Genomic DNA, 19,792 nt, shown 5'->3' on the forward strand with positions numbered 1-19,792 from the left:
TATCCTCCACTAAACGTCCGTTGACGAACTTCACAGTTCACAACTATGTATCCATCTTGGGCTCACACATCCAACAAACTGCCTATCAACCTTAGATGACACAAAATGCTGGAGTAACTCAGCGGGACAGGCAGCATCTCTGGAGGGAAGGAATGGGAAAGCCTTCTTCAGAAAGCCTTCTCACCTGAGGGCGTCTGTTGATTTGTCCTGTTTTTATTTCAAGCCCCCTCTCCCCCCACTCATCCTCCTAAGTCTGACGAGTCCCGACTTGAAATCTCACCAATCCATTTTCTCCAAAGATGCTGCCTGATCCGCTGAGTTACTTCAGTACTTTGTCTATCTTTGGTATAAACCAGCATCTGTAGTTACTTTTTTAAAATTTTATTCTAGTAAAATAAATGTTGCAACTGTTTCTGTGCACACATTTGAACGATATTCACTAGTCCTGACCAGAAAATTTGAAAAGTTCAGCAAACTACATATTTTGCAGTAGGCAACATGGGTAAACTCGCACTTCCTGTCACTATCCCAAAACGGAACCAGAAATGACTGAGTCAAAAAGCAAGTGAACCAAGTTCTAGGTGGTGATACTCCTGGTACCAACTGTACACAAATTGGCTGCTACATTATTTATAATACAATTGCGCCTATACTTTACACTTTATGATACTATGACTCCAAATGATTAAAAAAAAAAAAAAATCATAATAACCTCTGTGCCATGCATACACTTGGGCAATCTGTTATGTTGAAGGGTTTACATTCCGCTTGAAAATTAAAATGCCCATTGTATGTCTATAAAATGACATTTATAGAAACTACAACATTAATTTTAATGGGAGTTTAGAAAAAATAGCCTAATTTTATGCAACAATTGTTAGACATCTGGAATACACTGTCAGAATGGTTTGTGGAGGTATACCAAATTATGGTTTCAAAATGGAATGAGAGGGATTTGTGGTTAAAATCTTCTATCCATAAGAACTGTGATCTTTACATTCGAGTCATAAAATGCAATTTCCTTTGGATCAAATTTAATTGTTTCGTTTAGTTATATTGCATGGAAATAAGCCCTTAAGCCTGAGTCCGTGCCAACCAGCAGTCACCTTTACACTAGTTTTATCATACACTACACTTGTTCTGTCATACACACGAGGGACAATTTACGGAAGAAGCCAATTAACCTGCAAACCTGCACGCCTTTAAAATGTGGGAGGAAACCGGAGAATCCGAAGGAAACCCATGTGGCCACAGGAGGTATACAAACTTTGTACACACAGAACCCATAGTCAGAAACAAACCTGGGTCTCTGGTGCTGTTAGGCACCAACTCTACCGTTGCACTACCGTGCATATTTTGTATTGACCAAATCCAGTTTTATAAAGCAATAATTAATCATAGCAGACATTTCACAAATGGAGATCAGAACTTTAACTGAAACAAATGCAAACAAAAGCAACATACCAGATACTAGAAATCTGACCATTCTCAATGGATAAGGCAGCATTTAGGTAGGCAATATGTTAAAGATCAATGTCAATGACCCGACAAACTCAAAGGTAGCTTTTGTTTAACATTTATCTATTGCTGACTTAATTTTCAGAGGCAGGCTGTTGAAAGAAAGTGCTAAAAATTAAACATGGTACCTCACATGCAGAGAAATAAAAATGTATGTATTTCTGAAGCGTCATGATCTCACATGCAAACAGGAACCAAATTATATATCCATTAATCTCTTACCTCACCACGAGGGAGCTAGCATTTTTTCCCTATAATTTATAACTTGTAGGTTATTTACAAGAGTATACTAAAGACCCTTTCTCTTGACCTTCTGAGATTGTTATTGAGCAACCGTAGGGAGAATTTAGAAAACAGCAGTTCCTGTTCTGATATCCTACTTGATTTCTTAATGATTCTGAATGAGATCATCAATTAAACACAGGAACAACAAACAACAGAGGAACAACAAACAGCTGATCAACTGAGTTCATGGTCTATTTGCCATATCCATCCAATGGTTTGGAACAGGAGATAAAACTTAGCACAAACATAATTCAGTTTAAAAAGATGTACAAAAACACGTTTTTAAAAAGGATATTGGGACGAGCAAAGGTGATTTTGAGTGGGATATTGGTTATACTGATTGTATTGGGAAGGGTGATGGGTGGTAATATGACTGAGATACCGTCTAGTATGAGGGTTTTTTATTTTTTATTTTTCTCTCTCTTTTTTTGTATGGCTTTGTAAATATTTGATTAGTGTATAAACGTAAATAATTTGGTGTACATATGGAAATAGGTGTTTATAGCTGCTACATTTGTATAAGATAATTATAAGCAGTTGAATAAGGGGTGGGAATTAATAAGCTTTGGCTTCTTCCTGTTCCTTTTCTGACATATGATTTCATTCATTTATAAATATTGTTTATGACACTTTATAAATATTCTTGTTTTGTTTTTTTTGTTTTTTGTATGCTGTTTCACACTTACTTTTTATTCTTTTATTCCATTCGAAATAAAGAATTAATTAAATAAATAAACACCAATGCCAAATTACTTAAGACATTGTGTTCATTAAAAACACAAATTAAATTGAGAAGTATTTTCAAAACAATGTAGAACAATTCAAAATCTGTGCAGATGAACCAATAGCCTCAATATCTTTATGCACTTCCTTGTTGCATGCTAAAATGTACTGAAAATTGAGCATTCAAAGTTAACTCAACTAAGCTGAAGAGGAAAAACTTTCATAGGAATGCGAGGGAAACTTTTCCACACAAAGGGTGGTGGGTACATGGAACAAGCTGCCAGAGGAGGTGGTTGAGGCTGGGACTATCCCAACGTTTAAGAAACTGTTAGACAGGTACTGGGTAGGACAGATTTGGTGCGACATGGTCCAAATGCAGGCAGGTGGGACTAGTGTAGCTGGGAAATGTTGGGCCGAAGGACCTGTTTCCACACTGTATCACTCTATGACTATAACTCTCTATAAGATAAGAGTGCATTTTATAGCGACAAATGCACAGAAAGAACAGCTGAGGTACCTGAGGTAGAAAATATTTGCAATAGAAATAATGCCATCAATCTTTATTACCCTGACGTTTAAGTAAAAGCTTGCATTTGCTACTCACTGATTTGGAGTTCCAGGTGGGGAACGAGAAGGGAGACTTTGCGTTTCAAGTCGGTCTTCTGACAGGGAGTTTCTGCTGACTGATTCCCAGTCCAGCCCACTCATCATCTTCCTTGTTAACGGTTTACTGGGTGACCTGAATCGATGAAAAGCAAAATAGAACATTTAAAAATGCTTCACAATTAGATTTCAAGCAGAAGGGTTATAAAAGTGATTGGACGGACAATTGAAAACAAATGATAAAGGCCCATGCCATTTAGCCCCTCGAGCCAGTTTAGCCATTACATTAGATCATAGCTGATACATGACATGACCCAAATACTTCACACCAATTTGTTCATAAATTGAGCTTGTATCAATTGCAACTTGCACAAAGAATTTTCAAATAGCATTCTACTGGTCCAGCAGGCTTTAGTTCTAAGAGATTTGGGTTTAATTTCTAATAACACCGTCAAGAAATTTCCCTGTTCAAAGGCCTGAAAACTTCAAATAAATTCCAATAGATTTTGAAATAAATATCAGTCACCAATTCCCAGCTCACATTATAATCGAGGACAGATCAAACAACATTATTAAATTATTTTATAACTTTCAAGCCACCATCTGTACCAATGTTAAAATCCACCCCAGCCCAACTCAAAACGGGAAAATAATCAATTTCCACAACCTGCAAATACTGAAAGGCAGTTACCAACACATCTACAACTCAGTTAATACATTATATATATTGCCAAGCCACAAACTAAACACTATAAATACCACTTCTGATACAACCAGAATTCAAATGTAATTAAAAGTTACCTGCAATACATGGGTATGAAGTTATTTAATCTAGATCTATTAAAGAGGCTGTGCAGTTTTCAGTGTTATCTCACAACTGAAGGAAAAATATCTCGACAATTTTAACTTGGTGGTCCCACCCACTCTCAAACTGGTTTTGATGAATTTCCTGTGCATAAGGACATTTCGCAGAAAATGTAACCACATTGCATCAGTGAGCTGTTCTCAGCTGTGGTTTATTTGACCACCATAGTAATGTCTGCAAAGCCATTTGCCCTGTCAAAGATTGCATGCCCAAACAAAAGATGAAAAACTGATAAAAACGTACAAAATTTCTTCCACCATATTGTGGAAGGTTTCATTCCTTGTTTTTTTTTTTTGTGCACCAATATACAGTATTCTAAGATACACAGCATATAATTCTTTAAACTTGTAACACAACTTTTTGTAATGTAAGAAGTGATTTACTTGCCTTGCATCAACACCTTGCTTACAGCACGTCAAATTCATAAAATGTACTGAAGCAAAATCAAGTTTACTTCTACACTACTACTCTACTTTTTATTAAAAATGGTAGCAGTTGCATTGGAGTGCTGCAGCCTGCATGTTCGCCTCCAAGTTCCACACCATCTTAATTTTGAAATTAAATTAACTATTATTTTTTCTTCATCTTTACAATTTCCAAGCCAGTAATGTTTTGGAAACATATTCACAAAGACAACAGCAGTTCCAGGTAGCAGCTCACGCCCACTCTCTCAAACACAAATTAAGCATGGGCAGTACCTGTTGGTCATACCAAATATACCAACATGTGAATGAAAATAAGTCCTGCAACGCCACCAGTATTTCACAGAGCAATAGTTGAAATAAAAAGTGATGTCTGACTAACTGAGGTCTGCCCATTAAGGAAGTTCAGAAGCCAAATGCAGGTGTAGCCTCAAAGTCAAGGTCCTGAGTTTAGTTGAAGGAAAACTTGTTCAACTTTTAAAATTGAAGTCTCAAAAAGCATGCAGGAAGGCAGATATCAATATCAGAAGTCTATTAGTTCTGCGCCAAATTTTGGGTCTTCAAACACATGTACCAAGATATAATGGAAAATCTGTGTAGGAAGGAAATAGATGCTGGTTTAAACCGAAGATAGGCACAAAATGCTGGAGTAACTCAGCAGGCCACAGCATCTCTGGAGATAAGGAATGGGTGATGTTTCAGAAGAAGGGTCTCAGCCCGAAACGTCACCCATTCCTTCACTCCAGAAATACTACCTGTCCCGTCAAGTTACTCCCACATTTTGTCTCTATGCTAGTGGAAAAACTGTTTGCTAACCAGTCAAATCAAATTATAAATGAGTGCAATCAGGCCATACACAAGTGTAACAGGTAATGCAAAGAAAAATACTGGAGTGAACCATATAGAGTTACAGCATTACAATGTTAGCTAAGCGGAAAGTGCAGATTTAAAAAATGCAAAAGTTCGCAATTAGGTAGGTTGGGGGATTGTGACTCCACCCTTTGCTTAAGAGAGGACCTTTCAGTAGCCCTGATACTGCTGAGAAGTAGCTGTTCCTGAATGTGGTGGTACGTGTGATATGTGCCATCAAAGTTTTGCATCTTCTGCACAACAGGAGAGGGAAGGAGAGAATGGCTGGCATAGAAATGTTCCTTATGTTGGATGCTTTTCTGCAGCAACGTGAAGTTCATATGGAAACAATGTGGGGTGGAGGGCTGGGAGCAGGATTGTGGGATTGTTTGGGCTCCTTCCATAATTTTGCTTTTTTTTAAAGAGGGAGTTAGATGTGGCCCTTGTGGCTAAAGGGATCAGGGGGTATGGAAAGAAGGCAGGTACAGGATACTGAGTTGGATGATCAGCCATGATCATATTGAATGGCGGTGCAGGCTCGAAGGGCCGAATGGCCTACTCCTGCACCTATTTTCTATGTTTCTATGTTTCTATAACACTGCAATTTCTTGCTATCTTTGGGCAGAGCTGTTGCCAGCTGTAGAGGTTGAGGGACATGCCAAACCTCCTCAGTTTTCTGAGGAAATAGAGGTGTTGATGTGCTTTCTTGGTCATCGTTTCAATATGTTTGGCCCAGGATAAATAGTTGGTGATATTTATGCCCATTAACATGAAGCTTTCGACCATCTCCACTTTGGCACCATTGATGCCAACAGGGTTAATAATTACGGTTTGGTGGTAAGGAAGTCAAGGATCCAGTTACATAAAGATGAGCGGAGACTCAGTCTCCAAGTTTGATACGTTTTGAAGGGACGATGAAGTTAAGCAACGCTGAGCTGTACTCCTATGAACAGTAGCCTGACGCACGTGCCCTTATTGAAGCTCGAGGTTGAAGATGTTAATAAAGACCTGATCAGTTGATTGGCGCACAATTTCAGAACCTGCCCAGGGACCACCTGGATTAGCCGCCATCCGAGAATTAACCCTCATGAAAGCAGATCTAACTTCAGTCAAGATGTACAGGACAGAATGAGCCCTGCATGGAAGCAACATGCCCAGGCGGAATTATGTTTGGCTGCTCAAAACAGGCGCAAAAGACATGAGCTCATGTCGTAGAGATGCATTGTCTGCCAGGGATGGCCCCCAATTTCAGCCTGTAACTCATGATAGTATTCAGGCTCTGCCACAGTCACTTGGCATCCACTTGAATGAATTGATCCTCCAGCTAGTTTCTCTTGACATCCCGATATCCTTGCAGATAATACTTCATCACTTTGGCAGTGAGTGAATCACCTGTTCATACAACGTCCCTGGTTCGGATAGATGCTGAATGTATTGGTCAGAACAGTCGTCAACATGTCTAAATGAAACCGGTGATGACTGAAGTATACTCATTCAGGCTGGATAAAGTGGTCTTTATCACATTGCATTACTATCTTTGTTGGCGCTTTGTGCTAAATCTCTGTCTGTGATGCAGAAGGTACAGTACTGACAGATGATCAGACTAGTTCAAAGTAAAGGCGTGAGATGGAGAGACCAGCATACTCCATGATAGTGTAACAATGGTCAAAAGTGTTAACACTATGCTGATGATATTTGGGGAGTACGTTCCTGAAGTTAGCTTGTTGAAGTCACAGGCGATGATGAATGTGGCATCAGTGTTTGCCGTCACAAGAGTATAATTCACCAAGTGGCACTTTGAGCTGGTTTGTAGCTTGCTGTCAAGATGGTAGAAGTGAATTCCCTTGGTAGCTAAAAGGGACGGCATTTTATGATCAGGTTCCATGTCAGGGGAGCTAAGACTGTCGCATCAGTACACCACGAAGTGTTGATCAAAAAGCAGATGTCACACATTTCCCCTTGTCCCATGATTCTGCAAGATCCGTATGATAAATCGACAAACCCCCAGGTTGGTGCAGGGGGACGGGTGTCATGGATGGGCCATGTTTCAGTGAAACAAAAGAACACAACTGTCACTGATTCTCCCTTTGAAATAAAAGCTTTGCTCCAAGCTCTTCAAGCTTGTTCGAGTGATTGAACATTAAAGGTATGAGGACAGGGAGACCAAAATCCCTGCTATTTCAGTCGTACCTGGAGTCCACTCTTTCCCTGAATGCCACACTTCCATAGTTTGTGCTTACTCACAGCTCTAATAAAGATCGGTAGTTGAGAGCCGTTTTGATTTAGTGACGATTGTTAGAAGAGTTTCAGCATTCGATCTAATGACTCTCTCAGCACTGGAACAAATAGATAAGGAGAAACGATCATCGAAGGCTGTTTCAACAGCAGGGGCATGCAAAGCGTCACCACTCTGATGCAATTTTTTGTACAAATGGGACTTTTTGGTATGAATGTAACTGAGCTAATACTATTTAACTTTTGTCCAGCTATAAGGACTTAGGGAAACTCCAAGAGTGTGTTAAAACTTCTCAGAGTAAAAACTCAAGATCCTCACAATATGTTGCCAGTGCTGCTGACACACATCCTGCCCAGGCACAATAACCACAAATAACCTGGCAATCCCCCTCGGTTTAGTTTTGTTTGCTTGAATTTCTACTCAATGCCACAACTTTTAATCAGCGCACTTCATTATAACCTTTTTTATGAGCAAGTTTGGAATTCACTAAAGATGTGTAAGACTTATCTGCAAGTGAACCAAATTTCTTACCCATTTCAACTAATAAATTGCCAGAGACAAATTTAACAGCATAAACTAAACATATAACCTGTCCTTCTTGGAAGTGGTGGAGGATGGAAAATTGAGCGCATGTGAGGAAGCAAATATGCAATGCAGTGACAAAAAATAATAATATTTGACACAAAAAGTAAAACAAGACATTTGCAATCTAAAAAATCAAAAAAATAACATGCACTGCTCAAAATGGGCTTCAACTGAATTCTACCTCATGGATAGATACAAAATGCTGGAGTAACTCAGCAGGAAGATGCTGGAGTAAATCGAACGGCTGAATGGCCTACTCCTGCACCTATTGTCTATTGACAGGCAGCATCTCTGGAGTGAAGGAATGGGTGACGTTTCGGGTCGAGACCCTTCTTCAGACTAGTGTCAGGGGAGTGGGCGGAACAGAGATATAGTTGGAGACAGTAAGACTGGTGGGAGAACTGGGAAGGGGAAGGGATGGAGACAGAGGGAAAGCAAGGGCTATTTGAAGTTAGAGAAGTCAATGTTCATACCGCTGGGTTGTAAGCTACCCAAACAAAATATGAGATGCTGTTCCTCCAATTTGCGCTGGGCCTCACTCTGACAATGCAGGACAAAAAGGTCTGATTGGGAATGGGAGGGGGAGTTAAAGTGCTGAGCAACCGGGAGATCAGGTAGGTTAAGGCGGACTGAGGCTGAGCGGAGGATCTACCTCATGGATGTTTACTGCTGTCTTAAGCCATTTTTCAAATACATTACGAAACTGTAATATGCATGTTATTTACTGAGTTAAAATAGACAGATGCCAAGTGCTGGAACTATAAAATATAATTTTGTCTTTGCAACTACAACCTTTGTACTTTAGCATAGATGACCCATGTAGTTGGGTTCCCATTAAACCAGGCATATTGCAAGGCTCCATAATAGGAAGCCACTGTTGAAAATGAAAGTTGAAAATAAATAAATTATAACAGCATTTAAAAGTCATTTGGAAAGCTACATAGATAGTAAAGATTTCAAGGGATGTGGGCCAAATGTGGGCAGGAGGGAATTATGTACAGGCGCCATCTTGGTTGGCATGGACACATTGGGCTAAAGGGCTTGTTTCCATGCTATATGACTATTGCATAATTACCATGCTACATTTTTCCACCCACAAATTCGGAGCAAACTATTTTTTATTGTGCATCTCAAATTATTTTGCTTGTGACCAGCGAATTCTATAATGGCAAACTTCTGTTACTCAAACTGCTGCACAAGGTGAAGACACAAAAATGTATGCAACTCTCTCTTTGTTTTGAGCATTGTGAGAACTTTATTTGCACAACTATTGAATGCTGAACATTTAATAAAGTGCACAATTGCTAAACACCAGTGCCATCGAAACCAGCAACATTATGAAGGGGAAGCAGTACAGTTATGGTAGTGGGCAAGAATGACAGATAAATTACCAATCAAATGGTCCCCAGACTGAAGGAGGATCCTGACCCAAAGCTTCCCCGATCCATCCCTCCACAAATGTGGCCTGACCCTCTGAGGTACGCTAGCATTTTGTTTTACTCAAGTGGTCTTCTTCCTTAACAACATATTATCTTGGATGGTATTGTTGGAACTACAGTAATAATCATCGGTTTTGGTGATGGTGAAAAGTTTTTAGGACCCATGTTACAAGTCACTCAGAGAGCCATCCATTTGAGAGCCACAGTGTTAATCTGGTTAGTCCATTTACAATGCCTGGTAAATAGTGAACAGCCTCCCCGCCCTCCCCGCGCCCCCCCCCCCCCCAGTTTGCTCAAGTGACAATTCCAATCATGGTAATGTCTTTTCCATGTCAAAAGGAGGAAATTCAGCCACCCTTTGCAGGATTCTGCCATTTCAGATTCAGATTCAACTTTAATTGTCATTGTCAGTGTACAGTACAGAGACAACGAAATGCAGTTAACATCTCCCTGGAAGAGCGACATAGAATATGATTTCATTGTAGCTAAGGGATATTCTTGAGGGTGCCACCACTTTCTGATAACTTTGTACTTGTCCACCCACGTTCTTGCAGAATGTGACAGGACTCCATCCAGTCCATTGCTTTTGGAACTTCTTATCCAACTGTACCAGGCTGTTTAGTGTTTACTTAAAACATTTCATCACTTCAACTTTAACTTCTTAGGAACATCTGTATCCGTTCTTGACATCCTCCTCTTTATGCATTTCAGAGTTTGCATCAAAGGCCTTCCCAACGAAACACCTTGCATACCAAACGTTCATTTTATGAAAGTAGCAAATACAAGTTTTTCACATGGAGGAAGCAGTACAGATTTATTGCGGTTACTTAATTTTTTTAATGCAGCTTTACTGCAGAAGAGTTACTCAATTTTAAACCTCCCATGGCAAAGAACCATATAGATGTCCCATACCTGGCAAATACCCTGTCTTTGTTTGCTTTCTCTTTTCCATATTGCACGGACTGAACTTCTGTCCTCCCACTACAAATTAAAATCAAATTAAGATTTAATTACCAATCTACTTTAAAATTTATAGTGACAAAGATCTCAATTACTGTCACTTATATTCATATAAAAAGGAGTAAGCCTGGGGCACAGAACTGTTGCATTTGACATGAGACAGTCAGAATATACAAGCATTTGACAAAATGGGTTGTAAACTAAAATGATATTGCAAATTTTAAATACCAGTTTCCATCCAAGGTTAATTTTTGGATTAAAACCCATACATAAATGTCATCAATTTCCATTTAGAAAAAAACCCCCAACTGCATTATTCTGTAATATTTTAGTTCAATACTAGCAGTTCACAAACTTCCCAGTGTGAAAGTCACAAAAGTAATTTAATATAAATTAATTACCAAAAGTGCACAAGAGGAACATATAAAACTAGTGGTGCGGAGAGATGAAAGATTCTAGATTTGACTTTTTTTCTATTTAAGTGCAAATACACCCTGATAGCACATTGCATATTGTACCTGTTCATCCTCTTTGTTCATATTACAATATTTATAACCAGCCTGGAATTCAACGCAGGCTAATATTAAAATCTGGTCATCCAAATAGATACATTTAATTAAAAGACTGTTGATTTTGGTCCATTATAATTTGAAAAAGTTAAGTAAGCAGAAAGTGGCAACTACAACTTTTAACAATTGTTAATTGTTTTGCACACAAGTTGAGGTGGGTGGAAACCAAAAAATATGCTGGATTGAGTTTAATAATAACTTGCATTGGCTAATGAAGCAGTTACATCCCCACAGCAGAGCCAAACTGTGGAGAATACCGAATCATACGTAATGAAGATAATTGGCACTTCTTTCAAGGCAAGCCGATAGAAAGTGAAATATTTGAAGCCTGAAGAAATCCTCATTCTGAAGATCGATGCAAGTGTATGGTTAAGTTTTAGTGATAAGCATATGCTTTTGGTTACATGAAAAAAGCTGAAAGATTAGAATCCTAATGCAATAAAATACTGCCCTAATTTATATTAAGACCACAGACCACAACAAATGAATGTAAGCCTAAAAAAATGCTAGGCAAGATCTTAACTGAGGCTATAGCAGCAGTTACACATCATAAACAATACCTTTGTAACCAAATAAAAATGTCATTAATTTAATAAAAGCAATGTGCCTTATTGACCTACCAGTATCGGAACTTTGACCCCAATGTAAAATAATGTGCAAAAAAGTTCTTCTGTGGAGGTACTGGTCTTTCTAGTCGGAAGAATGTATGATGTTCCACACAGGATTTCCATAAATTCTTACAGGCTCGGTAGTTCCCCATATTAAATCCTAGTAATGTTTCTCTCGAGTCAAGCTGAATGGAAAGAAATTTAAGGTTGTTGATTAACTACAAATATTTCCTTAGATTTCCAGAGTAATTAGAAATATCTAAAATCAAAGACAATTGTTTAATTTGCTTTTAATCCCACGTACAATTTCATCAATGTTGAGTAAATAAACTATTTTGCTTCTGCTATTTTTATTAAAATTCAACGGAACACGATTTGCAAAACTTCATAAATTTGTGTATCGGAAGGAACTGCAGATGCTGGTTTATACCAGATAGACTCCATCCTTCCTGAGGTCATCTGTTGCTGGCCCTGTTTTGTTCTGGCCTGTTCTCACCACCAGCCCTCCCACCTCTATCTTTCACTGAAGAAGAGTTCCAATCCGAAACGTTACCTATTCCTTTTCTCTAGAGATGCTGCCTGACTGCCCGAGTTACTTCACATTTTGTCTATCTTCATAAATTTATATTGGCAAAGCCTAAACATGGAATGTAAACACCTGACCTTAAAGCCTGAAAAGATTGGTGCTAACATAAACTGATATACTGATTTAGCACACGTCAGCATCCTTTGGGGAGCACTAATCCCCACCAGATTGGAATTGTGCAGTGGGCATCAACTCGAGGTTTCCCGACAAATGCTGCTTGACCGGCTAAGTATTTCTGTAATTTTGTTTTTGTTCCCAGATTTCTAGCACACTTAGTTTTTTTGCTTCCATCCAATATAAATGTTGTTTAACTCAGAATGACCTTAAACAGTTTTAGTCAATGGTAACTTGGCGTTAGTATTTAAAGTCTCAATTGTCAGCAACCAGCAACAATTGTGCTTAAGAGCAACAATGTAAATAGTAAACAAAAGAGTAACAATGTAAAAAGGTCTGAAGGAGGCTCTCGGCCTGAGACGTCACCCATTCCTTCTCTTTAGAGGTGCTGCCTGTAATGTTGAGGAATGGGCCCATCCCACTGTACGAGGTAATTCAAGAGCTCTCCCGAGTTTAAAAAAAAATCAAACCCGTGGTAATCACGTGGAATGTACGTAGCGGGTACGTCGGAGCTCGGGACGTCTCTTAGCGGCTCGTAACGCTAACGGCAGGTACTGGGGAAATGCAGTAAGCCCGTGAAGACTCGTGAGGATTTTTCAACATGTTGAAAAATGTCCACGAGAGCCCCGAGTACCTACGAGCGGCTATTGCCCTAATTCTCCGAGTTCGAATCAGGGGAAACTCGGGAGAACTCTTGAATTAGCTTGGGACCGGCATTTTACTCCAGCATTTCGTGTCTATCTTAATTTAAACCAGCATCTGCAGTTCCTTCCGACACAATGCAAATTGTTCAGCATCCGTGACACAAAGATTATTTGGTCCAACACCCTACACACAATGTTGATATTTCACAATCCCACTACCTCTTCCTACCCTCTTCCCAGTATTAATTTCACAAATACATAGATCCTAAAACTTTGGCGAAGCTTAGTGCATCAGAAAATAAAGGAAATAAGAGAATAGCAGTCAAAAAGCCAGAACAGCAGTGCATTTAGAGTTGCACTTGACATCCAGATGCCATATAATTATTAAGAACTGCTGTAATTATTTATCTTAAAGGTGCATTTTTATCTGTGAAGGTCAAGATAGTTACTGCCCAACTGGTTGTAAAAAATGTTAACCCGTTTTATGTATTACAGGTGCACAACCTTTTATCCGGTGTTCCGGAAACCGAAAAACTCCGAAAACCGGCCATTTTTTCCAGGATGTCGTCTGCACACCAAAGCTCGCGTTTGGCGCCAAACTTGACCCGAAACGACCCACGGTCAACCCCGGTCTGTACTACTGTAGCGGCTGCCTCCTCCCCGGAGACCGGGGAGACACTTAAACATCTGTAAATCATTGCTTAAATGTTAGTCAGTTAGTTTGGAGGACTTTTATGTGAAGGGGGGGAGGGGGGTTGACGGGGTAAACTTTAATTCTTAGTCCCCTACCTGGTCGGAGAGGCGGGGAGCGGTCAATGCCTTACCGGGTCGCCGTGCAGTAAGCTCCACAGCGGAGTTTAAAAAAAATCAACACACAAGTGGTAAAAAGGTCGGGTGTGGCCGCCAACTCCCAGCTGGGGCTGCGGGCGGCGCCGGTTGTAGCTCCGACCCCGGCAACTCTACCCCAGGCTGCGAGGCTCCGCAAATGTTGTGAGTCGGCAGCGTCGCAGCGCTGGGATACCAGCGGGAAGCAGGCAATGCCTTACCGGGTCACTGTGCGGTAAGCTCCAGGGCGCTGACGCCGCCTTCTCCCAACGTTCACGGAGCTGGGGGCTGCGGGCGGCGCTGGGTTTGGAGCGCCGCGCAGCCAGGGGTCGAGTTGCCGGGGTCGGAGCTACAACCGGCGCCGCCCGCAGCCGGACAGAGCCCCCAGCTCCGCGATGTTGGGAGTCGCCGACCAGGTAGGGGACTAAGAATTAAAGTTTACCCCTTCACCCACCCACCCCACCACCACCACATAAAATCCTTCCAAACTAACTGACTAACATTTATGCAATGATTTACAATGATTTCCCGGTCTCCGGGGAGGAGGCAGTCGCTCCAGACTTTTCAAGCTGCCCGCGCTACCTACCTAATCTACGCTAAAAATCTTCCATTCGGAAATCCGAAAATGTCCGAAATCCGACAAGTGTCTGGTCCCAAGGCTTTCGGATAAAAGGTTGTGCACCTGTACTGTACTAATTGCTTTCGATTAAAAGCATGGTTTTAATTTCATTTTCCTAATTCCGAATTAAATTCTTCTCCCTGCAATGGAATTTAATTCCATAAAATATATGTGCAACTTTATACATTTCAAAATACTAGGTGTCGGTCACAACTACATGGACAGCAGTTTGATGAAATAACACTTCTCGCGTTACTCTGAAATGGGCAACATCTGATCTACATTTTTATGGCAACTCCAGCAGTTTTTCTGCAGTTCCTTGTGTCTATTAACTTCCTGATCTTTCTTTAGTGTATTTGAAAGATTCTATGATACGATAAACTTTATTCATCCCTGGAGGGAAATTGGTCTGTCAACCGTCACAACTCACAACAAGGTACACAAAAACTTGAAATTAAAAGTTTCTATTGCTCCTCTCTCAAAGCTGTTATATGTGGAGCAATAGAAACGTTCTAAGAATAAATGGATGTGCAGAAAATAAAAAAGATTTCAAAAGCAGAACCTAGAACAGTACAGAAGATAGACATAAAAAGCTGGAATAAGTCAGCGGGACAGGCAGCATCTCTGGAGAGAAGGAATGGGTGATATTTTGGATCAAGGCCTTTTTTCAGACATCTTCAGACAACCCTTGACCCGGAAACGTCACCCATTCCTTCTCCCCAGAGATGCTGCCTGTCCCGTTGAGTTACTCCAGCTTTTTGAGTCCATCTTCAGTTTAAACCAGCAATTTGAGGAAAGATATTCTTGTTATTGAGGGAGTGCAGCGTAGGTTCACCATGTTAATTCCCGGGGTGGTGGGTCTGACATATGATGAAAGAATGGGTTGACTGGGCTTGTACTCACTGGAATTTAGAAGGATGAAAGGATATCATATAGAAACATATAAAATTCTTAAGGGATTGGACAGGCTAGATGCAGGAAATGTTTTCCCAATGGTGGGGGAGTCCAGAACCACGGGTCACGGTTTAAGAATAAGGGGTAGGCCATTTAGGACTGAGATGAGGAAAAACTTTTTCACCCAGAGAATTGTGAATCTGTGGAATTCTCTGCCACAGAGGGCAGTGGAGGCCAATTCACTGGATGTTTTCAAGAGTTAATGGCCTGTCCCACTTTCATGACCTAATTCACGACCTTTTGTACTCGTGGCCATTTTTCATCAGGCTAGAAAAATGCCCGGGCCTACTTGATGCCACGAGTACCTACGACAAGCATCACAAGCTACCTCGTAACGACTATGCTGCGAGTACGAGTCAAGGGCGAACTCGGCAGAGGTCGTGAATTAGGTCGTGAAAGTGGGACAGGACCTTTAGATTTAGCTCTTGGGGGTAACGGAACCAAGGGATATGGGGGGAAAAAGCGGGAATGGGGTACTGATTTTGGATGATCAGTCATGATCATATTGAATGGCGGTGGTGGCTCAGAGGGTCGAATGGCCTACTTCTGCACCTATTTTCGGTTTCTATCTGCGGTTTCATGCTACATAGAACAGTGCAGCACAGGAACTAGCCCTTCAGTCCACATGTATGCCAAATATAGAGCCAAGACCAACTCTTAACTGCGTGCACATAATCCATATCCCTCCATTCCCTGCATATGGATGTGCCTATCCAAAAATCTCATAAACGCCACTGTCATCTCTGCCTCCATCACCAAACCTAGCAGCCCATTCCAGGCACTCATCACCCTCTGTCCCCCCCCCCCCACATACTTCCTTTAAACATTGCCCCTCTCACTTTCAAGCTATGCCTTCCCGTATTTGCTATTTCCATCCTGAGAGAAAAGGTTCTGACCGTCGACCCTGTCTATGCCTCTCAACATTATATACCTCTATCAGGTAACCCCCTCAACTTCCGATGTTGCAGAGAAAAAAAAAATATTTTCCAATCTCTCCTTGTAGCAAATGGCCCCTAATGCAGGCATCTTTTTGGTAAACCTCCCCTGCACTCACTCTAAAGACTCCACATCCTTCCTGGTTTGGGGTGATTAAAAATGCACACAATATTCCAAATACGGTTGAACCAAGGTCCTACTCAGCTATTTCATGACTTCTTCACTCTTCTACTCAATGCACTGACCAATGAAGGCGAGCATAACACATGCCTTTTTACCATGATGCTGGAATTTATCTGGGGAAGCAGTCGTTCATATAATTTCCTGTTTGACAGTTCTTCAGATACTCGAAAGACTAAAAATACAACACTTCAAGATATTTTAAGAATTCAGTTAATATTCCACATTTAAGATAATGCTATCTCGTGACTCAGAAATGCTTCATATTCACTTGCTTCCATCATTTAAGCTGCAGTTATGCAAGAGTAACAATTTTCCCTCCACACCAACTATCAACACATAACAGAAGAACTGCAGAGCTGAAAAAATACACAATTTACACTGATGGCACCAAATTTAATTTTACTGCCCATGTATTCTGATTGCCAAATAATGTCTAAAGTACATCACCACGAGAGATAAATATCATGCAAATAAATGGTTTCAATCAAGTCCACAATAACGATCCCTTGCTTAAGCTATTGCCCATACTATATCTCTCAAAGTATTTTCAAATAGTTCAACCAACTAGCCTATTGCTTTCACCTTATTTAAACAATGTGTATTAATAACCTCTGTCATTGTGCCAGTAGCCAAAATTGTTTGGAAAATGAGTCTTAGCCTGTACAATTTAATGATTTGCTTCAATTAAGAGCCTTTTACACATACTTAATGTATCCATTTGAAAGAATTTGCAGGTTCTCCAAGTTTACCATTTGCAGTACTTTACATTATTCCTCTATGATATGAATGATTGTATCATTCCTCTTTCAAGACAACAGACAAAAGTACCCTGTTCTTCATCGTTTCAAACATTAACAAAACATCCAAGGATTCTCAACAAGATAAAAGATTAGCCATATTGTAATAATGAAGTAGGTGCAGGGGTTCCAATAGCCTTTTCCTGCTTCCACTTCTTATACATTTATGCATAATCTTTTTAAACACCACCTCTAGCATTCCATTTTCCTATTTAATCCCACCATTGCTTGTTCTATAGTCCTCTTGGCTTTCTGTAATGTTGATAGGATAGAGATTACAAGGTGGCCTTGTTAGATTTAAAACAAGGCATTTTCAGTGTAACAATTCACATCAGGTTGTCAAAAACTCCTTTAAACGAATTCAAATAACACCAATACTATTAGAACCATGTGAAAATAATGATCTATTAAATATATAAATGTTGTGTCTATCTTCGGTTTAATCCAGCATCTGCAGTTCTTTCCTGCACTCTACATAGTATAGGTCCACCACCGATTTTCCGACTCCCTTGGTTCCCGAGCCTTACTAGATTATTCGTTTTGCTGGACCAACAGAGATCACAGCTTCCAAGAGCAGTCAAACAGTGCAGAATTGTCTGCCTAGGGGCCGAGATACCGGCCTTGGAAGGAGGCTACAAGAACAAATTTGCCGACTCCGGCTGGCGTTCTAGAGCCCTGTCCGCAGGGGGGCAAATTCGAAACGCCGATCAGCTGGCATAGTCCCGATTAGCTATCTCACCCAGGCTAGGTGCCAGATTTCCGGGGGGAGGGATTTCATGTGTACTCTTGTAACTTTGTCCAAATTAAAGGCGGTGCCGGACCACCAGTTGCCGAAACAAATCGGTGGACCGGTGGATGCACACGGCATTGTAACTGCACAGTACAGAGAACATGCATCAACTGGTTATTCGCTGCCTAGTGTTTGATGCAAATACTCATGATAGTGTGCAGTCTGCAGTCCTTTCATCTCTTCCTCAATGCTCGTTTACCTTTCGAATGCCCAGAGCATTATAATTCATCACAAGCCATATAAACCAGTGTGAACTGCAAAGTAATACATAAGCAGAGCCAAAATTGTTTCTTATTTAATGTGGCATAAAATACTCGCCGTTAAAATCTACTTTTAAATTCATGCATAAAACTATTTTAAATTAAAACAAAGCACAAAGGTTACTTACCAATTCTCTTCTCAGTTGAATGAAGAACTGTTTGCATTTAAATGATATTTTTACAATCTTCAACCTGTGTAAAAGGAAATGGTTAATAACAGCAACTATCAAATGTTGGAAAGAAAAACTTATACATAACATATTTCCCATAATAACCTCAGGATATTCCAAATGATTTATTCAGCTAAATAACTTTAAATGCTGTTGACCCTTGTAATGTCCAAAATCTAGAAGACAATTTGCAAGGACTTTTATACTGAAGGCATTGGGGGGAGTACTGCTGCTTTTTAAAGATGGTATGGGTTTTTTCACCAATGCCATGGGGTAGACAAGGCCTTGAGCTCACATGACAGTTTAGCATCATCTTAGTATTGCAATATAGTATCAACCAAGATACTCAATGCAATCCCACCACCTCTTGAATCAGATGAGAATGTCAGCAAGTCAGTTGACCTGTTGGATTAACTTTGTTTTGGAAACTTTTCTTGAACAAACCTGCATTGTAATTAGGGCGGAAATTACTGAAGAGAGAAAGCAATTGAAACTGCATTTTAATCATCAAAAAGCTCTGGTCCGAACATTGACCTGTTCCTTTTACAAATTAGTAATTCAGCACAGTTTCTTCCAGATATAATCATGAGGACTACCTTTGGTTTCTTCTTTAAAACAGAACAATAAAATGGATATAATTGCCATTATTTGCAATACACTAAAGGAAATTAAGATTTTTCTTTCTTTAAGCACTTCCACCTCAGTCAAGGGACAAATTGAAATTCTTCCCATTTATCACTTCAATGTAACTGCACGTGTCACAGTCCCTTTTCTGTTGGCTGTGTACACACAGCACAACTCCCTGTGTTAATGGGAAGCTGGCAAGCCTAGAGATCTGTGGCAAAAAAAGTTAACATTTAGAGAAGCCGCATACAAAGGGTAGATACTCATAACCAGTGTTTGCGTATTGAACTGCTAAGAATAAAAACTTGGTTAATCATGTGCACTTTGGCACAATGATGCAGTTAACGGTAAAAGGACAAAATCGAGATGAATATTTGGCTGGTAATGTGGAGGAGTGGATGAATCCTTGAACAGAGTTATGCTGTATCTGACTGCACATAATTTGAATTACAATTACGAATGTGGTTATTGTTTGTAACCAAAACCTGAAACTAATGCCAATTACCTCACATCGGGTTAAATAACTCCAAGCGGGCACAAAGATTGAAAGGGTGTGGTACAAAGATTTCTACGATCAGAAAATTATGACACCAAAGCAACCATTTAGCCTATTATGCCTGGAGCAGTT

At 40.2% G+C, this 19,792-nt stretch overlaps 1 protein-coding gene across 5 annotated transcripts in view; it reads right to left on the reverse strand.

Moving 5' to 3' along the window:
• Positions 1-19,792, reverse strand: part of ptpn4a (protein tyrosine phosphatase non-receptor type 4a) — a 168,806-nt gene that overhangs the window by 43,338 nt on the left and 105,676 nt on the right. For 4 of the 5 annotated variants that reach the window (XM_055638753.1, XM_055638752.1, XM_055638751.1 and 1 more), the window contains 4 exons: positions 18,499-18,562; positions 11,675-11,847; positions 10,438-10,506; positions 3,131-3,265 (listed from right to left, as the gene is read on the reverse strand). In XM_055638753.1, coding sequence (XP_055494728.1) covers positions 3,131-3,265; positions 10,438-10,506; positions 11,675-11,847; positions 18,499-18,562 — 441 coding nt within the window. The remainder of the gene's footprint in view (positions 1-3,130; positions 3,266-10,437; positions 10,507-11,674; positions 11,848-18,498; positions 18,563-19,792) is intronic. The other variant, XM_055638754.1, reaches the window with a different exon arrangement.

Source organism: Leucoraja erinacea, chromosome 7, assembly GCF_028641065.1.
Source record: "Leucoraja erinacea ecotype New England chromosome 7, Leri_hhj_1, whole genome shotgun sequence".
NCBI classification, from domain to species: domain Eukaryota; kingdom Metazoa; phylum Chordata; class Chondrichthyes; order Rajiformes; family Rajidae; genus Leucoraja; species Leucoraja erinaceus.